The following is a 25,060-nucleotide window of genomic DNA, read 5'->3' as shown; positions in this document are numbered from 1 at the left end:
CTGAGATTGCACAGGTGGTAAACCAGCTGAGGGGAGGAAAGGCTGCAGAGATCTATAGTATCTTCTCCAGGCTGGTGGTAAGGCTGTCCTCCTGGCACTGCAAGATATCTTTCCTTCTATTACGGAGATGAGTGAGCCCCCCAAAGTTGCTGGATATCTTGGCCGGCCTGTACACTGGTACTGTGAGTTCTGTGCAGAGCACAGGTAGAACCTCTGTGTTTTTCCCAATTTATTCTGGAGACTCGTGAGGGTTGTGTTGTTGTTCCTACTCTGTTCAATGCTTGCATGGACTGGGTGTTGGGCAGGGTCATGGAGTCCAGTAGCTGTGGGACTTCTGTTGGTGACTTTGCTCACAATACTGTGATCTTTGCAGAGTCAATGGAGGCTCTGATCAATGCTCTCAAGAGACTGAGCAAAGAGTCTGAGTATCTGGGCTTGTGAGTGTCCTGGATAAAAACAAAGATCCAGGTCTTTAACACTAGAATTACCAGAGTCTACGAAAAAACTTGTAGATCCGTCCCACCTTAAATCGCTTCTTAAAACCATTCTCACCTCTCCGCCAGCCTCCTTTGTCCTGTAAATGTGCCGATAAAAACAAACTGTAAGCAGCCAGCTATTCCATCCCCCCACTGACTTAGAAGGTGCACGAACTTCTCCCAGTTCATGCCTCAATTATCTGGAAGTGAAGTGGAGTTTTAGAGTGGAAATAATAGATTGTTATTTGGAACACATGCATTTCGTGTGTGTTCCGTTTCTACAGTAATCTGTGTAAACACAATGTTAAAACAGAAACTTTTTCATATTTTAGTAATAAATGTTACAAAATATAGGCATAAACTATAAAATGTGTGAAGCCTGAAGGCCAAAGATCAAATAAACACTTTTATAAAAGGATCAAGAATTTCACAACAGCTTCCATGGTGTACTGGTAACATTTTGTCACTTGGAGTGCAGCAGACTTGCTGTACCTCAAGAGATCTGAGTTCGATTCCCTGCTGGGGAGAAAATTTATTTATTTATTTTTAACCTTCACCGTTCTGCCTGCCTGAACTCCCTGTTTATCTATATAGTAATAACAGTAATTTTATTATTATATAGGAGCTTCCCTGTCTGCCTATCATATAGTGCCTTTCCTTCCTATTTATCTATATATCTATCCCCTTAGCTGTTTTTTTATATATCTATTATACAGTGCCTTTCCCTGTTTATTTATATATCTAGTGCCTTCTCTGTCTGTCTGTCTGTCTGATTGCATATAGCGCTGAACTTACTGTTCTGTACTATTCTGTCCTCTGCATGCCCTGGAGTACAAAAGAAACACCACCATACAGCAACATGTGCGAACTGGCAAGATCAGGGAAAAAACGCGGGGTCACTGATTACAAACCGCAAGATGAAGGAAAGAGACAATATATGTAAAAACATTATCGCACTAATGCAATATTATTTGAAAACGAACAGCGTCAGATCGTGCGTATATTCAAACCCGCTCTGACGCTGTTCGTTTTCAAATAATATTGCATGTACTGTACTATTTTATAATAAAAGCATACATTTGATTTCAGTCAGTCTGTAAGAGACAGTGTAAATGCATGATAATTGTAAAGGTTAGCTTTTTTTTTTAATTCAGTTCCATTCTCTCAGTCGCGTTCACGGTCTCCCCCCTCCCCATCTGACAGTGCTGTTTTCACATAAAGACGCACTGTAGCTCAAATGCGATTTATTTGGAGACGCATTATAGCTCGAATGTTATTTATGTAGGGAAGAAAGTACAGTGTCAGGTGCTCATTCAGTGTAATAGGAACCATAGCACAGAGAGATGTGTACACTGCAACAAGTACACATGTCGTAAATGTAGGAAGGGTGTGTGGGAATTGTTAATATCAGAATGTGATGATATCTTATATAATTATATAGCACGGATCGGAAATCAGCAGTTCTTAGCATTGCACCATGCAAGCTGTCGTATCAACTGCCTACTGTAACTTCCTTTATTTTTTCTTCACTTATAGTCTAGAATAAAAGTGCACTTGTTTTGTTATACTTGTACACCAACATATGTTCCTGTGTTTGAGCGACACGGGCATGCTCAAAAAATAGACGTGTAATGCCACGAAAAGTGCACGCAGGCACTTCAGTTTGCAAGCATTGGTATGAGAATGCAGTCACAAGTACGCTGCAGAGCTACAGCGCATCTTTATGTGAAAACAGCAGTGTCAGATGGGAGGGACGTAGGGAAAGATCTTGAACACGACTGAGAGAATGAAAAGTGAATAAAAAAAAAACTAACCTTTACAAGTATCATAAATTGCACTGGCTGTTACACACTGAAATCAAATGTATGTTTTTATTCTAAAATAGAATAAGAGCAGTTTACTTCTCAAAACTGAGCCATGCGGGATTGAATTCATGAACTTTTGATTACTAGTCAGCAGCTGATACCATTACACTACCGTGACAGTTGTAGTTAGAATGTGTCAATGTGGCATGCTAAGGCGGCTTTTTTTCTGCAGTTATATTTTTGAATAAAAGCATACTTTTTTTGTTATATTTGTACCTTTTGTGAAAGTGTTTCTTTGATATTTGGACTTCAGGCTTCATACATTATATAGTTCATGCCTACATTTTCTCATTTACTACTACAATATAAAAAACGTTTCTGTTTTAAAAATGTGTTTACACGGATTACTGTAGAAACGGAACACATATGAAATGCGTGTATTCCAAATAATGATCTATTATTTCCACTCTAAAACTCCACTTCACTCCCAGATAATCAATCAAGGCATGAGCTGGGAGAAGTTTGTGCGCGTTCTAAGTCGGTGGGGATGGAATAGCCGGCTACTTGCAGCTTTTCTTTTATCAGCACATTTAGATTAACAAAAGACACTGGCGGAGAGGTGAGAACGGTTTTAAGAAGCAATTTAAGGTGGGACGGATCTACGAGTTTTTTCGTAGGCTCTGGTAATTCTAGTGTTAATGACCTCTTAGGCACAGCCATCATCAGTGTGTCTGTCTGCGGAGAGAGTCTCGACCTTGTCAAGAGGTTTACTTACCTTGGCAGTGACATTCTCTGATGACTCTTCCTATGAAATCAGTAGCCGGATTAAGAGGGCACGGGGGTGGGGAGTGGGGGGTCATAAGGTCGCTAGAGAGGGGTGTGTGGCTCTCCAGTATCTCTGCAAAAGAAAGACGGTCCAAGTCTTTAGAGTACTGATGCTACCTGTTTTGCTATATGGTAGCGAGGCATGGACGCTATCCATGTTTTTGTTAAATCTTGATGCAGGTAACTAAATGTAGGTAACTACAGGTAATTTAAGTAATTCTGGATTTGCACAGAGGCTAAGCTAAGCTATAACAATGTCTAATCGCTCACGTGAGACACAATGGAAACAGCACAGCAAAGGTTCTTTTACAAGATTTCTAAAATATTGGAATCTATACTAATAAAAGGCAAAGCCCTCACTGACTCACTGACTCACTCACTGACTCATCACTAATTCTCCAACTTCCCGTGTAGGTAGAAGGCTGAAATTTGGCAGGCTTATTTCTTACAGCTTACTTACAAAAGTTAAGCAGGTTTCATTTCGAAATTCTACACGTAACAGTCATAACGGTCGATAATGGTCGACAACGTCCGCCATGTTGAACTTTCTTATTTATGGCCCCATCTTCACAAAATTTGGTAGGCGGCTTCCCTGCGCTAACCAAAACCGATGTACATACTTATTTTGGTGGTATGACGCCACTGTCGGCCGCCATATTGAACTTTCCAACGTCACTAATTCTCCAACTTCCTGTGTAGGTAGAAGGCTGAAATTTGGCAGGCTCATTCCTTACAGCTTACTTACAAAAGTTTAGCAGGTTTCATTTCGAAATTCTACGCGTAACTGTCATAACGGTCAACAACGTCTGCCATGTTGAACTTTCTTATTTATGGCCTCATCTTCACGAAATTTGGTAGGTGGCTTTCCTGAGCTAACCGAAACCAATGTACATACTTATTTCGGTGGTATGACGCCACTGTCATATTAAACTTTCCAACGTCACTAATTCTCCAACTTCCCGTGTAGGTAGAAGGCTGATATTTGGCAGGCTCATACCTTACAGCTTAATTACAAAAGTTAAGCAGGTTTCATTTTTAAATTCTACGTGTAATGGTCATAACGGTCAACAACGTCCGCCATATTGAACTTTCTTATTTATGGCCCCATGTTCATGAAATTTGGTAGGCAGCTTCTTACTTATTTCGGTGGTATTACGCCACTGTTGGCCGCCATATTGAACTTTTCAACAGTCTTTGTTACTTATGGGCCCATCTTCAAGAAATTTGGTACACGGGTTCCAAACGCTAACTGAATCCTACTTACATACATATATACGTCCATAGTCTGCAGCTCGGTCACCGTGTGAGGTGGCGTTGGGTCCCCCATCCCAATGCCTCCCACGTTGTTGGCTGCCTGCCTATATAAGACCGTCTGTCGCTCCGGTCTCTACATTCCCTTCCTTGCTTCGTCACGGGATTCACGTCTCCCTACTGATAACTAAAGCCTTTTTGTTTAATCCACGGCTTCTCCACTGTTTTATTGTTTGTTCATTACAATTATAGTTATTGTATAGGTATTTTAGACTTACTTTACATTTCTCAGGTACCCATTTCCTTCATCATTCCAACCCCCATTACCATGTCTATCGAGGTGATCACTATCGATCAAAGAACTGTCACTTACTGAGTGGTTTCCATGCCTGGAGATGGCACCTACCTTTTCCATTCTCTTTGTTACATATTGCACGGCCATATCAGGCTCACTCTTGATATCCGGAGGAACATTGTGTCTTATGTATTGAATGACTGGGACAGGTTCAAGGTGTGGACTGATGACGGTACAGGAGATAATTATACTACACAGGAGCACTAGAAGAGTGAAATGCTTAAGCCCTTCACCTATGGTTCTGCATGTGAGTTGATGGCTGCCGCTGAATTGTTCGGTTGTCGCTTTCAAGTGTACCGAAATGGCCAAATATTTTACACCTTTCGACAACCGACAATGCCTCTTAAACATCTTAGATTCACAGGTGACGATTTCAGTAGTGGACACTTTGATGTTTATGAATGTTTAAACTCTCAAAAGCTGGATGTGATTTTATCGATGAAACCGGTTGTGTGCTTACAACGCTTGACAGATGCCGAATGTCACTTCAACACAACAAATCCTGAAAATACTGTCGTAATTGAAACAAACCATGAAACTGAAACCAATTAAAGAGTAAGCTCAGCGCACAGCTTGGTCATGTTACAACCGGAGGGCCGAACTGACAACATGGTATACAAAGAGATCCTTAACAAATAATTATTGGCATATTTTCCCTCGGTTTAAAAAGGTTTAATTTTCTTCTTAATAAAAATTTTAATGCAGTACTTCGCCGCTGCGAAGCGCAGGTATTTTGCTAGTAATGTAAATAAATTCAACTCATCCATTAAGAGTTACTTTTTGGTGATTTTTTTTTTTAACAAGCCAGCAATATAAATATAAATCTTACAATAGCAAATGTTGCAAACCTAAAAGAGTGATTCTCTGAAAAAAGTATTTTGTTATTAAAACAGCTTTTAAGGGTTTGTTTAAAAATAAGTATCTTTAATTACTTTGGAATTCATTAATTCATCAGTACAACTATAATGTTTGAATTTTTATTTTCTGTATTATTTAAGCAGTACTTTTCAGATGCTGGAAAAAAATTACCAGAAAATAAATTTAAAATGTCTGCATGGTCTGATAAATCAGAAAGTCCATGATGATATTATCTTTTGTAAACCCTATGCTGAGATTAAATATGTGCTGCTTGGTCCAGCCTTTTTGGTCAAATCTTATAGCAGCATAACTAAGGCATGTTGAAATCCAGATAATTGTGATGACAATTGCCTTTATCTGACCAAGATCTTTGGGAGCAAATCCTTTCTACACCTACTTTTTGTTTTATGTTCCATAATCACTACATGTGGTTTGGCTCATTTGTGTAGATGTTATTATAATAGTGTAGAGGTACAGTATATTCTGTGCATAGTCGTATGTTAAATATGATATGATTTGGGCTGTTTGACTAATTTACTTTTACTTTTTCTCAACTAAATTTTTTTTTTGTTGACTAAAACTAGACTAAAACGAACAATAATTAAAAGACTAAAATGTGACTAAAACTAAAATGCAATTTAGTCGGAAGACTAAGAATTAAACTAAGTCAAAATGTATTGTCAAAATTAACACTTAAACATCTTAAATAGAACTGATTTACAACATCACAAATATAATTGATTGACAGTCGAAGAATCTGTATCATTTATTGAATAATTTTGCATTTAAAATTGGAAATTTTTGAACAGATCAAATGATTTATGTGTATGTCAGTAACAGTGGTGATAATATGTTACCTTTTCAATGAAACAATATTTTATTTATTATTTCACATGTAAACCTCTTATTTACTTACAGCAAATGCATAGTTGCAAAAACTGGTAAATACTGTGATACACCTACTAGTTACTACAGACCATTTCAAAAATTTCTTAATTTACCATTTTATAGTAGTTATGTTTTTCAATAATGTACAGTATGCTACAAATACATTATTTTGTAGAGCCCAAATGAGTTTCTGAAGGTAAAGCTGCGATCAGCTCAAGATTTAGTAGGTCTGCACCTCCTGTGGCATCACTTCCAAGAGGATCTGAAGCTTCATAGTGAAGATGTCTGTAAAATAATAAAACCAACATGTCAGACTTATCATCAACAGAAGTGAAAGGCCATTCCTCCACAGAGCACTGCTTCTCTGCTGTCTTGAAGTGAGATCATTGTTAAGTCTGATTAGGAACTGCTTAAAGTGAAAAGTGTAAAACTTTTTAAAGACTTTTGCCTGTAAATGTTCACATACAAGTCTAATATTTGTAATATTCACTGTTTTAACACTTTTTTTTGTTTAAGTAAATCATTGACTCTGTGTTAAGTATTTCTTATTACATTATTTATAGTATAACTAGCAGACCACGTGCGCTTTGCTGTAGTCGCTGTAGTTGGAATAATTATGTATCTACATACGACTTATAGAGCTTCTTTATATACAACATTTTTCGTTTATCCTCCTGGAGCCAAAATATATAAATTTTCTCTATGACTAATTCGTGAACATGCTACATAAAAAATAGAAACGGGAAAAACGGCAACACCACCGGGAACAACAGTAAATGAGATAAAGTAAAAGTCTACCAAACACTAAAGTACAAAAACGAAGTTGAAAGTAACAGTAAACCGCTACACCGGTGGGAACACAGGCACACCACGTCTACTAAACACTAAGGAACACTAAGTAGAAACACTAAAGGAAAAAATACCATTCAGTAAGTACTGCGTCTAGTAAACAGTAAATCAGTAAAGGAGAGAGGACTAAACAGTAAGGAAAAAGAACGGCAAGACTGCGTCAGCTGCGGAGCTCAGCTCGGAGCGAAATGAAGTGAATGAAATGACGTGAATGGGAGGGGAGATGTTCACGTGACTCCCCCACCCGCCTTAACTCTCCATCCCTCCACAAACACACAAACACAGTCTCTCAGATCCCAATTCTCCTTTATATGTATAGATTACTGTAGGAGAAAGGCGGAAAACTTTTCTGAATAAAGCAGAACTTTTCTTGCAATGTTTATAAGTATTCTTTTTAAACACACTTTCCTTTTATATTAAAACAGCTTGTTTTGTTACTTAGCTACTACAAAATGTACCTTATCTGTTAATTATTTTGTATTTGATTAAGAATTATTTGAATATTCTGATAAATTAGTTAACTAGAAAGTGTAGGACTGCCTAACAAAAGTTTTAGTAATACCGAAAGAAACAAATCATTTCAACAAAGGGAGAACATCACACTTAGTAATTGCGCAACAAATCCAACAAACTCACCTAAAGTAGCATGGCAACAGAAGTAATTCTGTACTACTATACTATGAACTGAACAATGGTTCTTATTTATGGCATCTTATTAGGCTTTTGCAACCTCAGGCAGGACTGATTCACAATTTTGGTGAAGATTGATTTTTATTGCTGCACCAGGAGGTGAATGAAATTACAAAATAAAAAAGTCTACGGCAGAATTTCTTATCTCAGAATAAACCTTGTTTCTACTTACGAAAAGCTCTGATGACACATAAAGGCAGTCTCTGCTTCTGAACCACAAGGAAATAAATTGGGATACCAGTCAGTGTGAGGGCAAAGCTGATGCCTGTGTTGAATGGATCAGAATAGAGGGACATCCCCACAATGAAAAAACATACAACGGTGAAAACAGCAGGGAAGAAAAGATGTACCTGTGAAAGGAAAGAGAGAGAAACATATTAGTGTCCTGAAAAAATGACACAATTCATTTACATTTCAGCTGAGCTATTAGCAAAACAACCTTCTGCTTTAATAGTTGAACCGGTTTAAGAAAACTGTATTAAATTACCCATAAATGTGAGTGTGGCAGTGTGTTCTAGTGTGGGAGTCCTCTGGGAGCTCCAGTTTTGCTTTCAAGTTCAAAAGACACTTACTGTATGGTAAAGTCAATTGGTGACCCTTAATTGGTCTATCATTACTTAGCGTTTGTTTGAGTGAGCCCTGTAATGGAGTGACGCCTTATTTAGGAATCCTTCACACATTGAACTTTTTGCTGCTTTGATAGAAATTTGTTTCCAATGACTACAAAATGCATAGAGAGAAAAAAAATGTGAAAAACAAAATCATTCAGAAATACACATAAATAAATGGTTAAAACCATATTTGTTTCTTCTTAATTTTTCTTAACTTGTGCAAGTGTGCATGAGTGATGACATGTCATCCTGTCTACAGTTGGTTCCTGCCTTCTGCCAAATGATGCCTTGAAATAAGAGGGTTTAAGTATATTATGTAAGTTATAACTTGACGTCAAAAAGCTTGTCATTCTTACAAGTAAAGAATGAAATTGTATTAGATTACAAGGCCAAATGCAGTTTAAATATTATATTATAAATGTTACATTTTGTATACACTTGAAATATGTCTCCTTTTTCTTTCATCACATCAAGTAATAGCATGCATGTTTCAGCATTCAAATTCAGCTGGAGTATGGGTGGTTATCCAGTCAAAGTCAAGGAGGAGGATACCATCACTCTGTTAAACGTTTTGACATTTTCCACAGAAGGCAGTCATGTGTCGTTGTAACACCTAAATTTGTTTAAGAATTAGTTGACAGACTTACACTCTGTAAAGTATTAGTTCCTGCCTTGCTACACTTTAAAAGATCACAGCAAAATTTATTTTGATTAAGCAAATTTAAAGACTTACATATATAGCTATTTATATCTTTAATATATACTAGCTAACATAGCTGAAATACTTGATGTTGCCTGGGAGAAAAATAAAGTGTTTTTTTTACTTAATTGTTTGAGAAAAATATAATTAAAAAAACACAACTTTAAAAATAAAAATAAATTAACAAACAATGAAAACTCACTAATGTGCTTGTCTTGCGGTCTTGTATGTATGTTGTCATCACGCTCGGAACTGGCCAACTCTATTTAGTTTCAAAAGCAACAGCGGCGCAGTGGTGCTTAAACATAAGGAATGCTGGCAGTCACCTCCAGTTCTCCCTCTGGTGGTCGTTCCGAGTGTCAACTGGATGATAACATGCATACAAGACTGCAAGATCACCCCCCACTCAACCCAGAAGAAGGTGAGTTAGGGTTGATTTCACCCTACAGTATTTTTAGTCTACCATTGAGAAACATGTGTACCAAGTTTCATGAAAATTGCTTCAGCCGTTCGGAAGTGATGCTGGAACATACATACATATACACACACACACGTTGGCTTTTATATATATAGATTCAGTATGCTTTGGCAGTCATTGAACAGCCTCACCAAATCCTGGTCCAACAGAAAGATGCAGGACAGTCATCCGCAACAAAGAGCAGAATCTGCCAGTGAAGCAGGAGAATTTTACTTGATAAGACCATATCTGATTAACAACAAGAAACATCTTCATATTACAAACAAAAATTACTGAAATTAGTGAATTTTAACACATATTCAACAGGCTTGAAGGGTTAGGTTTTGGAAACAAGTAAATGTGCCCCGGCCTGCTCCTGATTAGAGCTGATAACAGGTTTGTTAAACATTTCTTTAAATTGGACTTAACATCCCATTCAGATAACTCAAGATTGAATTAAGTAAAATAATATTAGAAAACAAAAAACAATTTTTGCACTGAACATTTATATAGACTGATTCAATTCGTGAGTTTTTATCTACTCATCAAAAAAAGAGATTTTTTTTTTTGAATTAACATTTTTTGGCCCCATGATGAAAACGAGTTTCTAACATATTGAGGATTTGTAATATTGATTTTATTGTGTAATAATACAAAATGTAAAATAATAAAAATGTGTAAAAATTTTTTACTTATTTAAATTGTTTTGCATGATTGAAGATAAAAGAGCTTCATGCTCTAAACATCTATATATATAATTTACTAAGGCAAGACAACCATGGAAAGCACGCCGGAAGGGGCGTGGATTCACTGAGCCGCCGAGAAGTAAGACACCGATGGCGCACGCAGGAAGGGGCCACGCCCACCAACTCCAAGACCATTGGATACAACAGTACTCGCAGAGCCACGCCCACCAACTCGGATGCGATGACACAGAAGAAACAGCGTCATTTATATTCGTCTGTCGTAGAGGCCACTTGCACCTGCACGTTGACTGTTCATAGAGGCATGTTTCTCGTGGAGGTAAATCGCCATATGCAGCGTGTAAAACGGTTTGCAAGGGGTATCCCATGGGATCTTTAAAACAATCCTTTACAACTGAGGTTAAAACACAATGATGTAAGCAGTCTTTAAAAACCGAGTTTTCGGTTACGACGCACCACCATGTGCACCATGGCAAACTGTTTTACACGCTACATACAGCAATTTACATCCGCGACAAACATGCGTCTTCTTAGATGCTCCTGCAGAAGATGTTTCCCTGCCCACTAACACTCCTTTTTCACCGGCCCACTTCTACCCTCACTCTCTTGGCATTCACACTGCCTGCCCATGTGCCCGGGCGCAAAAACTCACCGACCAACCAGTTAGCCCCTTTCGTCTGTGCTAGGAGTCCACATGCACGTCTAAGCACGTTGACTTTTCATTATTCTTTTCGGTTTCGATACCTGACCGCATCCACCATGAAAAACTATGCGAAAGGAACAACGAAGCCCCGCCCAGAAACTCTACCCCTCCTCCCACGTGCTCAGGAACGTACCTCAGACCACTGATCGCCAAATAAAACAGCTCATCAAACACATACTCACTCATTTTGGTCTGTGCTGCAGTCCAAACCCAGCTGTGAGCCACGTTGACTATTCTTTTGCCCTCCATGGCTACCGCTTCAAATGTATTTCATGGAAACAACACTTCTTTCAATGTTATAGAAATTCCTGCTTTAGGTAACTGTTTCTGTCAGTCGGGTTTTTTTGGAGAAATGTCATTGACAAAACCGTTGCTCTCAAACTTCGTAACATGGCTGTTAGCTTTGTTTGCCAACATTGGGATAACTTCGGTGACATGGTGTCCGTTGTTCTTAGTCACAGAGGCATTGTTATACAGTCTGCTCAACAATACGCTGATTATATGAATACGTCCGGAGTCTATGGTGGCGAGGCACAAATTGTGGCAATTTCCCAAATCCTTCCAGCTACTATCAGCATTTACTTCCAAGAACGTCCTCATGCCTTTCCTCGAGTTTACAATCCGGCCCAGCGTCTCTTCATATCCCTGCTCTTTAGCGGTTTTTTGGATCATGGGCATTACGAGGTTCTCATGCCTCTCAAATACCCATGTGATTACCTTCTGGTGAAATCTTTTGACTCTGTCGGTATGTGCACACAGCGTGCACACCCACTTGCTTGCCACACTAATGTGACATCACCTGCCCACTCTCCTCTTCCTGAAAAACATTTAAAGGCACCCTCCCCTAAACACACGCATTCCACACAGGACTTTCAATGCACCTTTTGTTCCAAAAGCTTCAGAGTGCACAGATATCTGAACGCACATTTGAAAAAACACAACACTAACCGAATGATGCAATGTGGACATTGCAAATAATGCTTCAAGACAACTCGCTCCCAAAAAACACTTACGAACTCATTCCACTCTCACCTTCAATTGCACATTTTGTAATGAGGACTTCACAGGTGAGATGGATCTCCACAACCATATGCAGATCCATTCAACGCAAAGATTTGTATGCAAAATTTGCGACAAACACTTTCACGCACGCAGATACCTTACTAACCATCTCAAAACACATTCCCTGATGAATTCTTTTCAGTGTCAACACTGCTCCAAAACCTTCACACGCCAGAAATATCTCAAAGCACATTTACACACCCACTCCACTGAACTAACACATTCCAAAAAGATCTTTGAATGCACGATTTGTTCAAAAACATTCCGAGTGCAGAGATTTCTCAACATACATTTAAAAACACACTCCACTGAACGAATTATGCAATGTGAACATTGCCAGCAATGCTTCGACACAACTCATTCCAATTCCCTTCAGTGTCAACACAGCACTAAATCGTTCATACACAAACATTGCATTCACTTTTCTGCAGCTTTTCAAGAAGATACCGCCTTTTACATCCAAGAACATAACATTGGCCTACCTACCGCACTATGTGCTTCTTGCAATACTCTGCATTGGCCAGCAGAGGTCAACAAATCCGGACATTACACTAAGTGTTGTCATGCCGGCAAGGTGTCTTTGCCACCGCTATCCAAGCCCCCTCTTTTATTGGAAGACCTCTTGACTGGCAAGAACCCACTGTCCCGTAATTACTGTGATCATATCAGGGAATACAATTCTGCTTTAGCTTTCGTGTCAATGGGCGCACACATCGCTCAACCATCTGGACAAGGACCGTATGCTTTCAGAATCCACGGTCAAATTTATCACCAGGTCTCTCCTTTATATAACAATCCTGACACGTCACCACAATACGGTCAGCTATATATCTTCGATTCTGCTGAGGCTACCAGTCAACGTTTGCAAAAGGAATGTAATAGCGCTTGCACTGACATTTTGTTGCTTCAACTAGACAACATGATACGCCAGGTTAATCCCTTCGCAAAGTCTTACATGCAAATTCATGACATTATCACTCACGGTTACTCTGTTACTGCTGTACGAATGGTGTTCATGGAAAATCCAGGTCTGGATATGAGAAGGTATAACGCCCCGTCCTGTCAAACTGATGTTGCTGCTTTATACGTGAAGACGGGGAACCTCCTGCACAACGCGACATTTGCATATATCCAAGGGGAGATGCTTGCAACCGTATCTCTGTTCTCAATATGAATTGTGACCCCATGGTTTTTCCACTACTATTCCCTTTCAGAGATCCAGGCTGGCACTTACAATTAACCCATGTTGAGTAAAAGCGAACCGCGAAAAGAATACGAGTCACACAGCTCCAATTTTATGCTTTCAGGCTTGCCATGAGATCTTCATTTAGTGTCTTGCATTCCAGTGGCAAAATCTTCCAGCAATATATCATCGATGCATCTGTCAGAACAGAAGGCGCGCGTCTACATTTCCTTCGCTCACATCAACAAGATTGGTCTGCCAGTTTTCAGTCACGGACGATTGTATGTTGGTTCATTCCGTGCATTGTTATAATGTTGCATTTCTTGCTGATTTATTACATTACCGATTTTTCAAATGTTAATTTTCTCCCTGTGCTTAAAAATCATTTAAAAACCGGCCTGATTATGCGGCGTATGGTACACAATAAAACACTTCTCACCTATTTAAATAATAATTGTATCACCTCAAGAGTTAGTCAGAGAATTTCTCATATTATTGTGCTATGTCTTTGTAGTAACAGATTAAAACCAACCAGAGTGCAAATGGTGAAAATGACTTTTCCAAATGTAAAGACAGAAATGTACTTGACCATAACCTTACTTGAGGGGAAAGAAAAAGAATATTTCACATTTCCTACTCTGCTTTTAAAGTATTAGGCAACGGAAATGAAAACTTATAGAACAAATAATAAAAACAAGTACCTTAAAAGGCCGTGGAAGATCTGGTTTCCGATATCGATGGACCATGAGGCCCATAGTAGTCAAGCCCATAAACAGCCATCGAGAAAAGCTGTAAAAATTTAACAGTCCAAAGAGTTCACCGGCCAAGATCATGAAGACTATCATGGGGTACTGCAAGGAAGTGAGTAAGAACATTAATTCTGCATACATCCCTTATCTTAATGACATAAAATAGTGCATAAACAAAAAACAGAATGTAATAGCAGTTTGTATGAGGTTTTTAGAAAAAGTAGCTCTTGACTTAGAACTAAAATTAATTTTGAAGCCACAAAGGAAAATGTTATCTAAATAAACCAAGGCTACTTTTAGTGAGAGGTATCTGTTCTAACAAAAAGCATGTTAATCATATTAAACTTCCTATAATTAGTCAGCAGATGAAGCCTTTGATCAGTGGAAATGACCACCAACATTATAAATAAGTTAGCTGTTACCATTACAAGCACTGCTGGCAGAGGAGTGTGCCTTCGAATGTGAATCATAGAAAAGAGACTAGGCCACTGTCCTTCTCTGGAGCCTGACAACAACATCCTGCATAATCAAATAAGTGAAGGATAGAAATAAGAACATGAATAAGAATTACAAGAAAAAGTCATCATTGAATTCTGAACAGCATTTTAAACCGATCTATAAATGTGGTGTAGCCAACAAAAATGAGAAATATGAACAATAGGAATAAAATCAATAAAATAAAATAAAATGGTGTGAATGTTCATGGGATATTTCTCCTACATTTTGAAAAAACAAAATTAAAAAGTAGCGAAGGAGTCCCATCATCTAAGAAGAATACTTATATATTTATACAGAGATCTTTCTGCACAGTGCTTGTTTTGGCCTATTGTATAGAATATACCAGTCAAAAATAATTTACACTCTATCCACAGTTTGAAAAGCCTCTAAACTCTGGAAGCACAAGCATTACTTAACACAAGAAAAGATGGGAATCTGGTTTCAGGGCTCGTTATTTTAGCATTGTGTAGTCATTTTAGAGCTGCTTCATATATTTTAGGCCATAAAAAGTTTGAGAAGCCATTGAGTCGCTTATGTAAAGGTTTAAATCCTGGTGTATTTAATGTCTTACTGTCATTATTTTTTCACAATTTAATGTAATTTCTTTCATGTTTGTCTATGATTTGGTAATCCTATATCTTTTGTATCCTATAACTTTAAATGTATGGCCCTTCTGTGTATTTTAATGGTGCAGCCACAGGAGACAGAGTCACCCTGACATCACTTCTGCTGGGTCTTCCTTCTCACTTAATATTCAGGGTACATGCACACTACAATGTTTTAATTTAAAAAAGGAATTTTTAAACAAAAATTATCTCCTTCTGTACTGGAGTTTTTGCATCATTTACAAAGTATGTCTGAACTGAAATGCCCAAAAACATATGTGACGTAGACCTTTGCCTACACTGGACATGTGTATATCAGACAGAAAACCCTTTGTGGACCACCGGGGTGCGTACAGCTCCCCAAACCCAGACACAGACAGGCACAGAGGCACAAGTTTGCCACACATGTTTATTGGAACACTTTTTCTTTGCTCGCCCACAGTACAGTACAACAAAGCACCACAAACACATTCCTTCCTCTTCTTTTTTTCTCCACCTCCACTCCTGGCCTGGCGGAGAGAGGGCTCCTTTTATTCAGCACCAGGGAGTGTTCCAGGTGGTTCATCAGGATGACCTGGAATCACTCCCAGGTATGGTGGAAGTCCATGATAGGGCTCTGCAGCTCCCCCTGGTGGCCTCCATGGAATCCAACAGGGCTGTACCAAACTCCAGCTCCCAGTGTGCCCTGTGGGAATCCGTGGTGCCACAGCCATCCAGGAGGGCTGCCCTCTAGCGTCCCAGGGGGGTATTGCCTCAGCGATCCTCTCTCCCCCAGTCCTTCCATTCTATTTGCATCCCAGCCAGATAATGGCCGTGGCTGCCCATTACACCTTCAAGGGACTGTGTAGTGAAAAATTTAGAGCCCTATTAAAATCTAATTCAGCACATGCAGAACACTTATAGTGCATTCACAGCATATAGAAAAAGATAGAACTTATTAAAGTGGCCCACAGTGAATTGCCTCCATGTCAAGTCAATGTGCTGGTTACAAAAGTGGTCGACTTGTCAAATAAAAACAGCAAATGTTAAAGCGACACTAAAAAAAGTCATAAGCTCCATGTTCATTTGATTGATAGATTTTAAGCAGTTCATAGAAATTGGAGTTTGCCAAACAACATCTGTAAAACTAACTAAACAGTAAATGATTATATGCGTGCATACTTATGTGTGTCTTTAGCTTTACTTTTGTAATGGACTAAAACTGGTGTAAAAAAAATGACGTTTCTGTGTGTTGTTTTTACAAAAACATGTAAGAGTCAATAGGTTAACGGGTACAGTTTGATACTGGGATGATAAGTGGAGAGGCTAATTTCTTGAGTAATGCTGTTACAGGTTATTGTTAATAACCATCTACAGGACTATAATATTTACCTTTCTCTCAAAAGAGTCACCTGATTTGAAGAGCAAACTGATTTGATTGGTATCTCAGCAACAAACAGCACTGTGGTAACAGAACTATCTACTTCCTTAGGAAATGTTTTGTTCTTACTTGGTTTAAAAATTGTTGTGTTCAGTGGATATTAGTCTCAAATCAACCTACAGTGTGTGGCACGTGGCTGGGGGCAGTACCCAGAACCGGAAGAGGGGCTATGCCTCCTCTGGACAACAAGATGGCAGCTGCCCTGATTGGTATGGGGACCACGGGAACAGAGCACGGAAGCTGAACCCTATAGGGGCCCGTGGTCACCGTCAGGGGGCACCCGGATGCCTGAGAAGCCCTGGACGTCAGCACTTTCGCCACACCCAGAGGTGCTGGTGGAAGGAATACCAGGGACACGCCGGCACGTCACCCACTACACCAGGAAGTACCGGTGGAAGTTTATTAGGAGGCACCTGGAGCACGTCCTGGTGAGCATAAAAGGGGCTGCCTCCCTCTATTCGATAGCTGGAGTCGGGTGGAAGAGGACGAAGCCGGGAGCAGAAGAGTGGAGGCAGTCAGAGAGAAAGGCATTGAGGAAAAGGCCTGGACTGAGGGTGATTGGTGCGGGAGCACTGGGTTGAGCGTGTGCACTTGTATATAGAGAAAATGAATAAACGTGTGTTGGTGCTTGAACCATCGGTGTCTGCCTGTCTGTGTCTGGGCTACCTTGCACAAATGGTTATATGTATTTCTTGATAGTTAGCAAGAATATTACTGTTCCACCAATGAATATATATATACACTATTGTTTTGCAAAGGAATTGGTTTCCATCATTGTTTAACCTACTGACATGTTGATCTACACAGAGACTGAAGCAGTTCTATACCTGAGGGCAAATATGAATGAAATCAAGTACGGTTTGAAATTCCTATTTGCTGCCTGCTTCTTTTATGCTTTCAGCGCCTTACCACTGCAGATACTCCCTGCAGCAACAGCGGCCTGTACCTGGCCCAGGTTCTCCTAGGACTCAGGTCACTAATATTGTGGGATTGGCTGCATTCTACACCCATCCACTTTGTTAAACTCCTTGTTGTTAATTTTAATGCAGGACATATTAAGCTTAAGTAATAACAACTGATAAAAGGCAGTTAACTGATTTCATTACAATCTGATTTTGACAGAGTTCTGAATTTTCACTGCAACATGAACAAAGTTGGCCACTAGATTGATCACAAAAATGTAGCAAAAGGTAAATTATTTGCATTTTGCACATGTAAGCAGTATTCAAACTGCACAAAACACATTTGGATACTTACAGGCAAAGAGCATTACATTCATGGAAAGCAACCAATCAGTGAATGAGACATTGTAAAGGGAGATAATCAGGAAAAGGCCACGAAATAAGCATGAGCAATCCAGAGTGTGATTAGAGTATCATCTTCAGAAAACTCAGTTTTCACCTGTCCACATAACAACATTGATGCTGCATTTTAAGAGTATCCAGCTATGGAGTGTGTTTTGAAAAATCTTCCTTTTCAGTTTTACAGTGGATGAAAGGTGAAAAGGGAGAAATGTATTTGTTTTTAAATGAAAAACATGGTGGTGTCTCAGTCAGAAAAGTGAGAATGGTCAGCAGAACATTAAGGTTGTTTTATTCTTTTCTTCTGGTATTTGTATTTTGCTTCTGTTTTGGGAATACTGTTACTGGATGATGCATTGGGACTTTTTAACTGTGGAGTGCCTACTGGAAAATTATTTGTCCTTTTTTTTTTTTTTTTTGCTCTGATAAGCATTTTTTCATTATTTTCTATTCTTGTTAATATATCTTTGTTTTCTAAAGATTATTGTGAAATATGGTCTGCTATACAAGTCAGAGGTTAACGTTTTTCTCTCCTTTTTTGTGGCTAAAGCCAGCAGTAATTGGGGCCTGGCTGAATTTAGGTGAGTTTCTTCTGGGCAGGTCAGGGATGGTCATGGTCAGTTTTACGGGTCGTTTGGAGGCCTCATACAACAATTTGCCATATTTATGACTACAATTCATGACCAAGTCACTAACACTTGATTGGTTACCTAAAATATGCCATGATACTTTTTAAAAGTTAAACAATTCTGAAACCTCTTTATTTCAATTCACATAAATGGGAGGCTCGCAATCTTCACTACATCAGTTGCAAGTTTGGAATCAAATCTGGGACAGGGCACCTTTCTATCATTTGGCTCACTCATTAACACTCCAACAAGAACCCAATTTAGAATCTGTAATTAACTTAACATGCATGTCTTTGGAACGCGGGGAGAAAACCAGAGTACTAGGAGATAAATCCACACAGACATGGATAGAGCATGCAAACACTAAAATTACATTGACTCAAACTCACGATGCTGGATTAATGAATAAAATGACAGCCATTAGATAAAACAAAGGTTTTCAAGCCAATATTGCTATTTTATATATACAGTGATCCCTCGCTATATCATGCTTCGACTTTCGCGGCTTCACTCTATCGCAATTTTTTTCTCATACACGCTTACGTCACTACGCATGCGCTTTCTGAGAACTTTTATCTAAGCCATACAATGGCTCCTAAACGTGCTGCTTTTTATAAGCCTTCTGACAATAAAACTAAGCGCCGGAGGAAGATGCTTACTATCCAGGAGAAGGTGAAACTCTTGGATAAGATTAAAGATGGCAATACCCTACAAAAGCCTCCTCACGCATATGAAAACACAGCGCCAGCAACTGCCTATCAAGATGTTCTTCAGCCGCGCACCCAGACACCCACTGCCTACTCCTAGTACTTCTTCACTGAAGACAACAACGCACCTGCTGAAGATACTGCACCACCTCTGAAGACTCTCCTACTGAGGTCGTGCCTTCATAGGTTAGTGGTTGTGTGTAATTAAATGTACAGTACAATAATCTACTATATAAAAGCGTTCGGGATTGTTCTTCCATCCCGTGAGTGCAAAGCGTAGCGGTATTCCGCTTATTACAGACTTACTACTTGCGGCTTGAGGTACGAAGCGACGCAATGTGAGCAGAGTTCTGGTGCTCTCATCGTTCCCTTGCTTTTGTGCGTGATGTGCTGGAAAAATAGACAAAATTATGTCTCTGGAAATAATTAATGTTGATGGAGTACAAATGCCTCACCGCGTAGTAAATATCAGGGGAGATGGTGCTTGCTTATTCTCATCTATAGCTTATTTAGTGCATGAAACTCCGTCTTTAGCGGTACAGATTCGGGCTGACATTGTACGACTTTGGACAGGCACTTGAGTAGATAAAAAAAAACTTAGGTTTTCGGGAGATGTTCTGAATGGGCACTTTGATGTTCTCATTTCCCTACACTTACATGCATGATGTACACATGGAGCGCACAAAAATTGAGGATAAAAGTCGGTCACCTTAAAAGGCGAGTGCGCCTAGTAATATGATATTTGTAACGTCTAATATGTCTTATTTTCTCTTATTTTGTCTAATATATTGGGTAATACGAGTGTAATGGTGACTAAAGGGTGTTATTTCATGTCTAGAGGACTCTTAATAATGTTAAAAAACGTATTTAGAAGGTCGTAAACAGGTTTTCTATACTCTAACTGCGAAAATATTCGATTTATAAATAAAGAATCCTACTTCGCGAAAATTCATTTATCACGGTAGAGTCTGGAACGGATTAACTGTGATAAACGAGGGTTCACTGTATGTGAATTTGAATCTGAATCATCTAGATAAAAAATCACAACCACTAGACCACATGGGAATTAATAATAGTGATAATCATATGATTGCCTGTTACTAAGCTTTTCCTTTCATCTTTCTTTTCCTGTTGTGGCAAATTATGTCATTTATACATTGACCAAAATACTTCACATTTTCTTCCAGGTGGAACAGAGACAATGGCATTACTAGTGAAACAGCCAACATCATACCATTAAATGATGTTACAAAATCGCATAAAATACACTACTACAAAATATCACATCATAAGATGATTAGGCAGAACTGGGAGGTCTACAAAGATAGATAGATAGATCGTCTTTCAGGTCTATGAACAAACATTGAAAGAGAACAAAAGTTCAAGGAACATAAACATAAAAAGTTTATACTTATACTGTATATTTACAATATACTTTGTGACAGCAGATACCAGCGATTAACCCAACACAGACAGACGCAGGAGATACACTTATAAAAAGCACAAGGTTTTCTTTTCTTTTCTTCCCTCATGGAGAACATCTTCCCTGTTCCCACGAGTACACAACATAGTCTCAAAGCACAAACACAATACTTTCCTTCTCTATTCTCTTCTGTCTTTCTCCTCCACTCCTGCTCGGCAAGCTTTGTCTCCCTCCTCTTCCCGACTCTGCCTCCCAGAGTGGTGACTGCTGGCTCCTTTTATAATGTCCCCGGAAGTGCTCCAGGTGGTCATTGACCTACTTCCAGCAGCGCTTCCGGGTGTGGCGGAAAACCCGCCCAAGAGGGTACAACAGCTGTTGCAGCAACCCTGGATCCCAACAGGCCTGTAGATAACTCCATCTCCCATGAAGCCCTGTGGGAATCTAAAGCAATACTGCAAGCCATGGGGGCTTTCATCTAACATCCCGGGGGAGAGTACTATTCTGCCCACGCTTGCTCCCCAGGTCCTCTCCGTGAAGAGGCATCCCGACTGGATAAGAACCCTGGCCATCTGTGACAATTTGTATGTACTGCATGTTGCATTTTATTAGCATTTGAATTTAGTGAGAAAAATAAGTAGGAATATAAGTCAGTGCATTATATTTAGAATAAACCATATTTAAACAAATTCTGATTATGGAAATAGAAAAACACAAGTGTTTGCTGAAAGCTAAAGTTAATAGAAGAACAGCTACCTTAGGAAGATGACTTCAAGTAAAACGCTGAATATATTTTGACTCAAAAAGTTTTAATGGTAACAGATTATCTGGTTACATATATAGCAATTAAATGACTACTATTAGGAATAAGTATGATAGAGAGTAGGTGTCTCCACCCTAAAAGACAAAGTGAAAGAGAGACTCCTCTCCACAAGTTAAGTTTTAGTTATCTTCTCTTAACAAGCATTTAATAACCATAGGGTTTTGACTTTGGCTTCAAGGAGCTGTACTGAGTCACAGCACATATTTGCAGATAACCTCTTTCTTAAATGTATGTTCACTAATTTTTTTTCTTTATAAGACTAAAACTGTTTCCCTGCAGTTTTTCCTCTTAAACCTCTAGCACATTTATTGACCACTAAGGGTAAATTTGTAAAACTATGCAGTCATCTTCAGTGTAAAATCCATTTATCGTTTTCATAACTCAGTAAATATTATTCAGAGCCATAGAAACCATATGCCTTCAGTAGAGAGTTGTAGAATTATTTTACCCCTTTGAACCTCTAAAATATTTGATTTTATATAAATACTTTGGAAATACTCTTCCATACCACATGCACTTCAGAACAGGTAATCTACCTGAAGATAAGCATGTTTGGGCTTGGCCAGTACTTGGATGGGACACCAACCAGGAAAAGCTTGGGCTGCTGCCGGAAAAAGTGTTGGCATGGTCAGGAAGGGGAGCTTGAATGTGGTCTGAATGCAGATCCCAATGATCCAGTGGACCAGATTTAAAACCAAGGTCCTCAGAAAGAGTAGGGTGTATCCTGATGTCCTGGCTAAATTGCTCATCAGAGCCTAGTCATTCTGGCCAACTAATCATCTGCTGTCTCTAAGTGGCTGACTATTGCTTAACCCTACACTACCTAACAGCTAATGTGTGGTTAGCAAACTGGTACAAAATGGCTGACATCACATCACCTAGGTAGATGCTTCACATTGATGTTGGTAAAAGTGACTCCCCGCTCACTTTGAAAAGCTCTTTGAATAGTGAGAAAAGTTCTACATAAATGTAAAGAATTACTATTATTATATATTAATTATTCTTTATAAGCAGAGTAATTCTTAGCTCTTCTTATTAGCAGTGCCATTTCATAAAAGCTACTTTAGATCTAAACATCAAACTCACATCTTTAAATTACACTCCTCCCCACTTGATAAAAATGGTTTGAAAACTAATATTTTTACCTTGGAGTAGTAAAGCAGCTTCCCAGAAGAGATCCCATACAGGACATAGCAACAAGGATTGGAATGACAGAGGAGAACCCTTGGAGTGCTCTGTCAGCAAAGCTCTGAAAAAGATTACAAAAAGAAAAAAACTAAAACAATGGAAACCTGCTAAATACTAAGGTGCAACTGTTCCATATCTCCAGAGTTCTGGGTCCAAAACCAGCTTGGTCACTGTCTGTGTGAAATCTGAATGTTCTCCTAATGTCAGGGTGGGTTTTTCTGCTGGTACTCTTAGTGAGATACATTTTAGGTTAATTGTCAAGAATTCAGCCAGTTTATAGCCTTTGAAAGCTTGGCATAATAAGGGTTGATTTCTGTCTTGAATTGCCAGGATAAGCAAAGACCACAATGTGACTTTGGACTGGACAAAGTATGTGCAGATAATGGGTGGATGGATGGATTTAATTATAAAAAAAATGCGTATTTGAATACAGAAGCATTAATAGCCACTTGATCCCTATGTCAATGATGAGACAAAGCAGATCAATCAGTTTATTGTACTCACTTGCATACCTCATAGCTGTCAGTTCCAATCACCTCATCCTGCCATCCTTCAGAAATGGCCAGTTACCCTTATTTATGACTGTCAGCATCTATCTACTCTTTTCTTCATTGTTTGATCTAGTTTCATCATGCGGCATAGTCTGGCACAGCTTTGAAATGCACAAATCTGTCACAAATCTAATTTGTGAATTAGTTTGTGAATTTAATTACACAAACAGATAATAATGTATAAATTCATATTTTGATGAATGAGGAAACCAGGAAGATTGTTATTGACACATGACAACTTCCCTAGCATGAAGAGATGCTATTATGTATCAAAGTATTTGTGTACAATACAAATTAATACCATGCCTTCTGCTATTATTTGCATAATGTTCTGACTTTTTTTACAGTTTATAGCATGGATGGAGTGCTCCTGAACTCACATGATGATATAGTCAAGCAGTGGAAGGACCACTTTGAGGGCCTCATAAATCCCACCAAAACACTTTCATTTGAGGAAGCAAAGTCAGGGGACTCAGTGGAGGACTCACCTATCTCTGCCCTTGATGTACTATACTTCCAAATTTCAGAATATTAACTGGACGGGCAATGGTAGTTTATGTTGATGAGTGAGTCAGTAAATCAGTACATTTTGCATTATACATATATAAGTCACAGTACCTACCAGGCAGATAATAGAATCATTTAAAAATATTTGCTATGTCTTACTCTATGTGTACTTTTAGTGTCTTTTCTCTGTATTCACGTGTGTCTACACCTCTCTTTACCGGTACTTCCCCTCTCAAAGGCTTTACTGTACAGCATATTCTCACCTGCTGTTTGGTTTTATACTTTCTGTGACTCTTTCAGCCTGCGCCTTTAATTTGTCTCACACTTGCACTTCGACTTTTGTTGCATTGCCAAAGCCAAACTGACCAATCTGATTGCTTTGAAGGACTCGACACACATACTTGACCCAGACCTTAGTGTTTTATTATATAGTAGATAGAGTGTCCATCTCATGGAAAAAAAGGCAAAAGTACAATCTGAGTGTAAAAAGTTGAATTATTGAAAATACCTCTAGTATATTCACATAGAATTAATGATAATTACAGGGCTACTGTATAGTGGTAAATAATCGTCCTATACAAAAACAATCTACAATGCATTTTAAATGGATCATTTTGAATGTTTCACATATTAACTCTCCCTTAACAAACCAAAACAGCAATTTTCAGTATTTATTGGCATGTTTTGATTTCTTTTCTATCTGTGCTCTTTGTTATACATTGCAAACCATAGCAAAATGTTTGAAAAAGACAGAGAGGGCAATTAATAGTTTTTACAAGAGCAGAATGCTAACAGAGCTTCAGAACAAAGTGTGAAAAAGGTTAATTAACTAAAAAAAATCAAAATCAAAACTTGTTATAAACTCAAACTGTAAAACATTTTGTGATTGAAAGTTCATTGTGAAAAATAAGATGTGGAGGTATTTAAATCTAGGAAATGTACGCTTGTTTATAATATAACAAATATGCTTAAATCATATGCTTTTATCATAGGTTGAGCTACAATATTAAAACTGTAAGGACATATTTATAATCAAATAAGAATACAGAAACAAAACAAAAAAAAATCCAAAAGACAACGCAACAGAGTAGTAGAGCCAATAAATTGTAATGCATTTATTTTTGTACCAGACATGATACTGGCAAAAAGAAAAAGCAGCAGAGTTCTGGGTTGACGTCAGCACAGTGTAAAACAGCAATACAACATTCCACCAATGCCACTTCCGTACATCATAATGGAACCAAC

At 38.6% G+C, this 25,060-nt stretch overlaps 1 protein-coding gene across 1 annotated transcript in view; it reads right to left on the bottom strand.

Moving 5' to 3' along the window:
- Positions 1 to 6,311: 6,311 nt before the first annotated feature.
- Positions 6,312 to 25,060, bottom strand: part of LOC120538598 (cystine/glutamate transporter-like) — a 91,406-nt gene continuing 72,657 nt past the window's right edge. Inside the window, exons 8-12 of the mRNA XM_039767987.1 lie at positions 22,715 to 22,818; positions 14,589 to 14,685; positions 14,119 to 14,268; positions 8,170 to 8,347; positions 6,312 to 6,743 (exon numbers count right to left, since the gene is read on the bottom strand). Coding sequence (XP_039623921.1) covers positions 6,679 to 6,743; positions 8,170 to 8,347; positions 14,119 to 14,268; positions 14,589 to 14,685; positions 22,715 to 22,818 — 594 coding nt within the window. The 3' untranslated portion in view covers positions 6,312 to 6,678. The remainder of the gene's footprint in view (positions 6,744 to 8,169; positions 8,348 to 14,118; positions 14,269 to 14,588; positions 14,686 to 22,714; positions 22,819 to 25,060) is intronic.

This window comes from Polypterus senegalus, chromosome 11, assembly GCF_016835505.1.
Source record: "Polypterus senegalus isolate Bchr_013 chromosome 11, ASM1683550v1, whole genome shotgun sequence".
In the NCBI taxonomy this organism is placed as follows: Eukaryota; Metazoa; Chordata; class Cladistia; order Polypteriformes; family Polypteridae; genus Polypterus; species Polypterus senegalus.
Note: the sequence above shows the minus strand (reverse complement) of the source record. Positions and strands in the feature narration are given on the sequence as shown.